Genomic DNA, 10,389 nt, shown 5'->3' with positions numbered 1-10,389 from the left:
TAAATATTTTATAGATTTATATAAGCATTTAATTTCTTATATATTGAATATATAAATATAAATATATTCAAATACCATACACATATGTGTGGATGTATATATATATGTATGCTTACAAACAGTGCTTAGAATAAAGCTTGGTCCATCTGAAACACTGTAAAAGTGTTGATTGTTGTTATCATTGTCATTATTGTTGCTGCTGCTGCTATTACACCTGAGAAAAGAGTAGGATTTCAGCAAGCAGAGTAGTTACGAGCATTCTAGGCAGAAGAAACTATAAGAGTATGGAGTTTTGAAAGAGAAAAGCAAGTTGGGACACTGCTTGTGAAACAGCTTGGCAGGTCCATTTTGGACCAGTGGGGTAAGTGGTTTAGAGGGGGTCAAAGGCTATATTTTGCAAGCCCTAGCCAGTGCATGTTGCTAGGATAGGTTCTCAATAAACTTTTTATAACTTATTTTTGTTGTTGTTGAGGACTTTGTAAACATGGGTTGACTTTTTCAGAGTGTATTTTTTTTCCTACTCTTCATGATCTAAAAACTGATTATTAGAGAAGATAATATTGGAAAAAACACATTTCCTTTCCTGCTGTCATATCCTATGGTTGAGTGTATAAACCCTGGGGCTCAAAAAAAAAGACTTTTCACATTCCTGAATTTAAATCAGCTTACATAAGTATTTTCTTTAGTGTGCCCGAGAAAGCAGTTGGCAGGTAGCTTTTCTTCATTATTCTGTTCTGGAGAATCCTTAGTAGTTTTTATCTGAATAAAATTCTTTTGAATTGCTGAACTGTGGCGGTAATGGGGAGACAGGGAACTGAGTGATGGTAGAGTAGAAAGTCCCCTGTGCAAGCCACTAAGCCTCTCCTGATCTCAGACTCTTACCTTTCAGAGGAAGAGGACAATCTTCTATCTACAACTCTTACAGAGACTATGAAAGAACAGGCCAGGGAGGGAATAATGTGGGAGAAAAATCTTTTAAACAAACCTTGCAGATAGTTGTGGCAATCTAGTCTACTAAAAGGAGCACTTGGATTTGGCAAAAGCATAAGTGCTTCAAGCCAAAATGTGATTGGCAAAAGCTCCTCCAACATCATGTCTTCCAAAAGTCAGTACTGAGCCAACATAGAGTGATTTCTGTGGCCTGGAGAGATCAGAGAAAGAACAAGAGTCTCTAAATGGAGATTTCCAGATTCCCTGGGGCCCACTTTACTTGTTTGAGGTAGAATCTGGGATTCAGTAACAACAGACTCTCAGTTTGTCTCAGTCATTAACTTCCCTTCAGAATATTTGAATTGTGGTTCTTTCTTTTTGAGTCTTATTTCCTTCATCTCTAAAAAGAAAATTCATATTAAATTAATTCTAAGAACTTTCTGATATAAAAAATCAGTGATCTGGAAAGATGCCTTATTTTTGTTTGTCCATATTCTCTGGAAAGCTCTAGATACTTCCCACTTTACATGTATAGAAATTAAATATAAATAATGCAATAATTAAAATGTTTATCTATGTAGTTTTATATCATTTTAAAATAATGACTTGCCAATAGGTTGTGTGAGATATCAATATGAGAAAACTTTGAGCCCTTACTGTGTTCCTAAAATTTCACTATTAAGAAACCTGCAAAAAGTTCCACTGTCAAAGAGCTAATAATCTGTTTAGAAAGGAATAGGCTTTTATGTGTAAACTGTTCAATAATATAGAAGCAGTGTGAGAGGCATCCTTTCATTGAATTTCTTACTTACAAGTTATGTTTTAAACACTTGGTATATTCCAAGCAATAATCTAGGCAATGGCTAAACAGCAGGGAAGGTGACAGTGTTCCAACTCTCAGGAAGCTTGCATTTTGATAGGGAAGGTAAACAGGCAACAATGAGCAAATGGATAATCAACATAAAATCATCTAGTGATAAGTAGTATTTAGAAAATAAAACAGAAGCATTAGAGGACAGTGGCGGGCAACTGAAACTTGGGTAGTTAAAGAAGGTCTCTTTGAAGCATTATAATTATTTCCTAAATTACAAAAATTTTCAAAGAAAGTTGAAAAAATTGTTCAATTATATAACTGCCATCTAAATTCTGTTACTAACATTTGTTGGATCTCCACTGTCATGTATCTTTCTATCTAACCATCCATCAAATCGTCTTATTTTTTGGTGCCTTTAAAAGTTGCAGACACTGGTACGTTTTACTCCTAAACACTTCAGCATATTAACTGTAATTTAGTATTTACATAGTATAATTTTAAATGCCAAAGGAACAGTGCAGATAATATATAAAATGAAAATTACAAGAATAAATTGCTTATTTATTCATTCATTTTTAACAAGTAACTATTGCGTAACTACTATGTGGCAGAAACATTTTTAGGTACTGATTATTCAGTAATGAACAAAACAAACAAGAATCACTACCTTCTATATTCTACTTATTAAGATAGATAAGAAGCAAGATCAATAAGTAAATTTTTCTTAAGTATTGATGACCAGTAATGACCAAACAAACCAAATCAAAGCAATTGCGAACCATCTATGTCACAGTAGAACTGTGTGTCGCAGGATTTATAGTGGCTGATTTTTCGGAAGTAGATTACCATGCCTTCCTTTGATGCACCTCTGAGTGGACTCAAACTTCCAAAGTTTGGTTAAAATCTAAGGACATTAATCGTTTACACCAGCAAGGCAGTCCAACTAGTGATAAGTGCTAACTAAACAAGAGAAGGAGGAAGGGGTCCATGTACAGGTCTGTGTAGGATGCCACAGACACAGTTCTAAACATGGGGCTAAGAAAAACATGCCTGAGATCATCTGAGGGCAGAAGGCACTGAGAATAGAAAGGTCCTGAAACAGAAGTATATCTGGAATGTTGAGTAACAGCAAGGAAGGGAGTATGACTGGGACACAGAGAAAAAGAAGTAGGGACAGTGGTAGGAGATGAGATCAGAGAGGTAACAAAGGGATGGAGTGAGTGGGAAGCACGGAGGTCATTGTGGGCTCCAGTGGGAAACAATGGCTTAAAGTAGCCATTAGAGCAAGAGTGCAGTTTGTGAACCCAATGCAAAAGGCAGTCCTGGCCCAGAGAACAGTTGGAGCAAAGACTTGGGACTAGGAAGCACATATATTCATGAAATGGTGTCTAGACAAGTTTGATGGAAGCAGAGCATTCGTGCATGAAGGAAGAACTGGTACATTGGGATCAGACCGCAGTAGCCCTTATGCAAGATTAAAAATTTGGATGTAATTTTACTGACAGCAATGAGTCATGGAAGGTTTTTGACCAGGTAGTGGGGAATTTAGATCAAGCATGGTTTGGCTTTTTTGTCAGAAGAAGGAGGAAGCAAAAGGTTATAAGGTAAAGATACAAGAAATATGAGATTGAAAATAATACAGTATTGATGCAACTCTCAACAGATGGCTTCAATGGAACGGAAAATGACTAGAATGGGAAGGACAGGGTGACTCATGAAGTATAAGTGTGGAGACAGCTTTAATGTGTCAGTATGTGTAATATAAAAATGATTGATTTCTTAGTGGCAGTGAGAATTAGTTAGTATTGGAGAGCATGCATTTCTTTACTCTTCCTTAGACTGTGGCTTATAACTTAGTTTTAGGACAGATATATATTTTTTCAAGCAGAAAGACATTGGTTGGGCTGAGTCTACAGTTTTTGTTTTCCAGCTGGCATTTCTAAAATCAGAGTTATGTTGTGTCCTTTGGAGTCATCACTCAGAGAGCATCAGCATTGCTATTTGAGAGAAGTTGGCACAACTTGCTGGTTCTGACCCCATGCTCAGAGTCAGACTGTCAAAGCCTGGGTTCCAATCACGACTCTTACCACTTGCTAACTATGTGATGTTGGCCAAGTTATCTTCTCTCCCTGCCGTACATCCTCAACTGTAAAACATGGTTTTGTATATTACCTGCCTCTTAAATAATACATAGAACTAATAATGGAAAGTGTTTGAGCACTGCCTGGCCCCGTAAACAAACAAACAAACAAACAAACAAAAACAAAAAACAAACTCACTGTGTGGAGTTGGATCCAACTCATAACAAACCCTCCTTGGGTTTCTGAGGTGTTATCACTGCGGAAGTAGATTTCCCAATCTTCCTTCCAAGGAGTGGCCATTGGATTTGAACCACAGTCTTCTGGTTAGGAGTCAAATGCCTTAGGCAGTATGCCACCAGAGCTCCTTAAGCTTTGGCCTGGCCTTGTAAGCAGTAAGTAAATATTATACATCCTGATTATAATTGTGACAGGCCAGATTTAACTAAACATTTGCTGCGCTTCATGAAATAGATTTAACTGAAGATCAAATTTTCTAGTTTGAATTAATTGATCAAAAATTAAATAACCACATTTAAATATGGTAGAGCCTATATATTTATTGATATTGTATGTCAAGAGAGTTCAGAAATGTTCTACTTATCCATCTCTGCATATATCAAATGTGGTCTTGTGTTACAGGAACCCATTAAAAAATTATTATAGTGAAATGTATATAACAAAACATTTTCCATTTCAACTATTTTTTCATGTGCAATTTGGTGACATGTTCACCATGTTCTGCAACCCTCACTACTATTAGTTTCCAATTTTTTTCATCATCCTTAATAGAAATGCAGTGGCTTTTCAGCAGTACCTCCTCATTTCTCCCTCCAACTGCCCCTATTATAAAAACATGTGAGGTAACTCTGTGTTTCAGAGTAGAGCTGTGCTCCACAGGGATTTTTAATGACTGATTTTTGAGAAGTAGCTCATCAGGCTTTTATTCTAAGGCACCTTTCAGTTAGCAGTCAAGCACACTAACCATTTGTACCACCCAGGGGCTTCCACCACCCCTGGTAACCACTATTCACATCTTTATCAATTTGCCAATTCTAGATATTTCATGCAAGTGGGTTATACAACATTTGCCCTTTGTGTCTAACTTAACTTCGTTCAACGTTATTTTCTCAAGATCCATCCAGGTTGTACATTTATGAGAACTTTATTTCTCTTTATGGCTGAATAACATTCCACTGTATGTATATACTGCCTTTTGTTTATCTATTCTTCTGTTGATGGATGCTTGCAGTGTTTCCACCTTTTGACTATTGTGAATAATACCATAATGAACATTGGTGTACAAGTCTGAGTTTGTGCTTCCAAGAATTTTGGTAATATTCCTACAAGTAAAATTGGTGACTATTTCAAAGTGGAATGGATAGTGCCATCAGAATTTAGAGTGGAGTAAATAAAGTAGACCACTTCAAGAGAACTATAACAATACTAAGGTTTTGAAGTGAGGCAGAGAAAGATTGTTTGCTCTAGATTTCTCTGGATGAAATTAGTGTATGTTGTTGACTACTTTGAGGGAAGCAATCACCAAGTTTACAATGCACAAGCATTTTAATTTTCCATTTTTTTTGAAAAGGTAATATTATTGTTTTAAAATAATCATGTCTCATGGCTTCTGTGTTATCTATCTAATTTTGGCTGATTGCTTTCTTTGTTGCTTATTCATGATCATACTTGAAAATAAATGAGGTAGGTAGTTCTATAGAAGACGTGGTGGCAAAGTTTATGAAAAATGGAGTTTTGATGGTGAGTTTAGAATGCTAAGTTATAATAAGGATGATTGCATTGTAAATATATGTATTTATGTGACAAGAAAAAGACTACACTTTAGGTAAATTAATAAGAAAAAATAAGGTTGGAAGGGAAAACAAAAGAACTATATAATTTTGTGAGAAAAGCCCGAAGAGCTCTTTGGCAAGGATGTGAATGCCATAATAACTGATTCAGGGCAGAGTTTAAACTTTGGTCAAGCTATTACTGGAAGGTTGGGCAATCTACTTCTGTAGTGATACCACCTTGGAAATCCAAAGAGGGGTCCCTATGAGCTGAGTCTGACTCGACAGCACATAGCAACAACATTACTGGCTTGAAGAGTGAATGTATTTTTATTTTGGGATGCTACCAATGGAAACAAGTGAGGTGTTTTTTTTTTTTTTTTGTCACTCTACAATCTATAACTTTTAAATAGATAGGGCATTTTAGATGCTCTTGTATCCTTGGAATCCGTCACTTGATGGTAAGTACTCTCAAGGAGCAGAACATGTCCAACTTATTTATATTGCATATCCAGCACATATTAGGGAGTTGAATCATTTTTGGATAAATGAATAAATAAAGGCATTTGTGGGAAATGCTGAAAACCTCAGAAGGGCTCAGACAGGTTAGTGAAATAAATGAAGTTTAGAGGTGAGGAGCTAGAGAGTCTGAGTGATTCCCACTGGATAACAAGAGATAGTAGAGGGATTTGGTAGTAGTCTTCCAGGAAATCTATTTTATTTTGTGAAAGCTAATAATTAACCAGTTCTCTAGAATCTCCACTGACATTCTCATAAGGAAAAGGAAACTTATCTTCAGAAAAATGAGGTTATAGTCAAATGCAAAAAAAGGAAACGATGTGTGATAAGGTGGAACATTGTTATAGGGGAAATTGTGTATTATTTTATCTTTCAAATATTTTAAAACTCTGGGTTTTATTTATTTTTTTTGGGGGGGGGGTAGGAAGGGAGAGGCACACTTAATAAGCTGATGTCTCAGGTGATAGCTTAGAAAAATCCAGGGGTAGATATTATTTTGTGTTTTACTAGGAATTATCTTTTTTTTTTTTTTTTTTTAATGATTTCAGCAGTGTCTCACTCAATTTTAAATGTGCAAAATTTATTTAATTGTGACATAGCTTGTGTTGATAGGAGCATAATTTCCCATATGCGTTTGAGTTGCTTCATTGCGAGATCCACATCTGTTCTCACTTCATAGAATGGAGTTGTAGTGTATGGAACCATGATTCTTAATTGAAAAAAAAAACCTAAAGCCCTTATCTTTTAATATATCATTGTATTTATTATCTTGTACAGATGATATGAATATGGATACATTAAGAGGTATTATATAATTCTCTTAAAATATGTAAAAGATTATTGCTTCAAAGAAGGCAATTAATTTGCTCTACTGATTAAAAGAAAAAGAATAAATTGAATCAGGAGGGATCAGAATTCAAAGCAATGTATTACTGAAAGTGAAGGTTGTAAATATTGGGATATACTACTAAGACAGGCCTGGGGCATAGTGGGTAAAGTGTTTGGTTGCTAACCAGAAAGTCAGCAGTTGAAACCCACCAGCCACTCCACAGAAAGGAAGACAGGGCTATCTACTTCAGTAAGGATGTATCATCTCAGAAACCCAGTGGGGGTCGTATGAATTGCAATTGACTCCATAGCAGTGAGTATGGTTTTGGTTTTTTGGTTACTACTAGGATAAGAAGTGCTGGTAGTGCAGTGCCTAAGATATTTGACTGCTAACCAGAGGGTTAGTGGTTCAAACGCAGTAGCCACTCCATAGAAGGAAGACAGGGCAATCTACTTCTATAAAGATTTGCTACCTCAGAAACCTGGTGTGGGTTGCTATGAATTGGAATCAACTTGATGACAGTGGGTTTGGTTTTTTGGTTACTGCTAGGATAAATCCTCATGTTTAAAATAATGTGGCTACCTACAACTGTTTGTAATATGATTTAAATTTCCTCCTAATGCCAGGCACTAGATTTTTGCTTTAGCTTCATTATTTCAAAACAACTCTGGAAAGTTTATACTGAGTCGGTAGGTTATATACTTTTAAATTATCTTTAAGTCTGAAGAAGTTTCTTAATAGCTTCTCTCCTGTAGTGTTTTTCCCACTAAACAGCTTCCATTGCAAGTATCTCAAATTATTTTTCTCCAAGCAGTTCAAAGAAGAAGTTGTTGTTTTCCACAAGAATGTACAATGGGTAGAAACTGCTTCTTACACTTTTAATTCCTACAGGAAGTGGAGTTCTAATTTTTTCTGGCTCCTAATTAAGAATTATGAGGTTGGGAAGCACTGGGAAGATTTAATCATCCTTTTTTTCTAATTGCCTTGGTAATGCAAGTGAAGTGGAAGCTGGTAATGCAGAGGTGCGTTATGCAGTGCGTGGGAAGGAGTTTACAGTAATTTTCTAATGCCTCACAAGAAGTACATATTTTTGTGGCTATTTTATCTGAATGATATGTTTCAGGTAAAAGGTGTAGAGAGATTGTGAATGTCAGGTTTTGGAGCATGTCTGAACATAGTGCATCAAGTGAGAGGGTTTAAAATTGATTTCTGACTGTGGTGGTCCACTAGGGCCACATATGGAAATGAAGATCTAAGTCTATGTGACAAGAATCATGGCAATATATTACATAATACTCAAAATTGCAGACAATCCAGTGTCTTCTTCACCTCCTTACCTTTGTTTAAAGACTCTTATCAGTGTGCTAGGGTCATGAGTGCTTAGTCAAAAATTATTAATGGATATCGAAGGGACATTCTTGTGGAGAAGGGAAATATGACTGTAAGCCATTTGGTTGATTTTCCTTTTGCTTATTAAATTGTCAGGATGAGTAGGCACTGAAAACATTCAGGAATTAAATATTTTAACATCTAAATCAATTATGGAACTGCCAGTTAGGAAACCAGTTTTTTCTTGAACACTTTTTTTGTCATGGAATAGGAAGGATATTTTAGCATTGAACCCTTCCATGTGTTAGAAATTTCCATATGGAGTAATATTCTTCTTTCAATTTCCATTAAGAAGATTTGTCCTCTGGAATAAAAATATTTAATCTCATTTAAATGATAGATCTCTTATATTTTTTGAACACATGAACCATATTTGACTTCCCCCAGGAACCCAATGCTATTGAGCCAATTCTGACACATAGGGACCTTACAGAGCAGAGTAGAACTGACACACAGGGTTTGCAAAGCTATAAATCTTCATGGAAGCAGATTGCCACATCTTTCTCCCACAGAGCAACTACTTACCTTTCAGTTAGCAGCCAAGTGCTTAACCACTGCCCCACCAGGGTTCTTTATGTGTGACTTAGTTTGCATTATATAAAACATACATCCTTTTCATGACCTAATCTGACTAATACTCCTTTTTTTTTAGGTCACTGAAATGATTCTGGAAATGTCTCTTGAAGTTTGGTAAGTACATTTATTTAGTTAGGATGGAAAATATTGCAAATGGTCCACTGCTTCATTTTGGTTGTCAGTGAGTATGGGTACTCTGGTGGCATAGTGCCTAAGACATTTGACTGCTGACCAGAAGGCTGGCAGTTTGAACCCACAAACCACTCCTTGGAAGGAAGGTTGGGCAATATACTTCCGTAGTGATACCTCCTAGGAAACTGAAGGAGGGGTGGCTGTGACTAGGATCCAATACAATTCTAAGTATATAAAAATGCATTTGTTTACTTTGCTTTTCTTTAACTATCTCTTAATAGCAACAAAATAAAAATCAGTCCAATATTTTGTGCTTAATTTCAAGTAGTTGGGTGGTTAAATAATGGCATAAAGCCTATATCTATTACCAGAATGGTTGTAATTATTTAAGTCTATATTCTATTGTAGATTCAGTTAGATTTTCAAAAACTTGGAAGTGACCATGAATAGGAAACCACAGTAATTTTTTTATAAAGGGCAAAAACTGAAAAATGAGATCAATTTTGTTCACAGTGGTCATCAGCAGGACTACAAATGGTAAAGTTCCATGGGGTGTTTTGCCCTTTCAAAGTGGCCTCCAAATCTAGATGTTGGGAAATTATTTATTGTGAATGGTGAATCTTAGGTATATAAGGCCTACTTTGGCAATTAGCTAGCTGATCTCTCATTTAATGCTAAGTTCAGTACAGCCCATTCTTCTCAAACTCTGTCTCTTTGAATTTCCCTGTTGAATTTGGTTTTACTAAAGTTACTAATATGCATTTTATACAAAATGGTAAATTAGTTTAACATTGTCATATCTTGTAATTCCACAAATGATTGATAAGTAGATACATTAGTCTTAGGCATTTCTTTCTCTTTCCTTGATGCTGATTTGACTTAGTAAATTATTGGCATATATTACCACCCTCTTTCAATATATGTTCCAAATATCAAAAGATAGTCTAAATTATATGTTGGAATATTTTGCATTAACTAATTCTTGCTTAAAATTGATATATTTTGGTTTGAGATTAAAAGTGAATTTCATTACTTGACTGACTATGCAAGTAATGCTATTTATTGGGGGTGGTAAATGGTCTTAATTGAGGTAATTAGGACCCTACTATGTGAAAAAAGTTTTTAACAATGTTGTTGTTATGTGCTGTCAAGTCGGACCTGAATCATAGCAACCTCTCCTTGGGTTTCTGAGGCAGTATCACTATGAAAGTAGATTGCCCCATCTTCCAAAGCCTACAAAGTTTCAGTGAAGTAATATACATATATCAAGAAGCAATTTAGTATATATTTATAGTGAACTTTAACCAAATCCCATTTTTGTATATTAATTTA

At 35.6% G+C, this 10,389-nt stretch overlaps 1 protein-coding gene across 1 annotated transcript in view; it reads left to right on the top strand.

Annotated features, from left to right (window-relative positions):
- Positions 1 to 10,389, top strand: part of PLA2G4A (phospholipase A2 group IVA) — a 185,651-nt gene that overhangs the window by 53,667 nt on the left and 121,595 nt on the right. The window contains exon 6 of the mRNA XM_042782573.1: positions 9,002 to 9,039. Within this exon, the coding sequence (XP_042638507.1) occupies positions 9,002 to 9,039 (38 nt within the window). The remainder of the gene's footprint in view (positions 1 to 9,001; positions 9,040 to 10,389) is intronic.

The sequence above is a fragment of the Orycteropus afer genome, unplaced genomic scaffold (genome assembly GCF_000298275.1).
Source record: "Orycteropus afer afer isolate SDZICR_OR568_19922 unplaced genomic scaffold, OryAfe1.0 scaffold00373, whole genome shotgun sequence".
NCBI classification, from domain to species: Eukaryota; Metazoa; Chordata; class Mammalia; order Tubulidentata; family Orycteropodidae; genus Orycteropus; species Orycteropus afer.
This window is presented reverse-complemented; position numbering and strand designations above follow the sequence as displayed.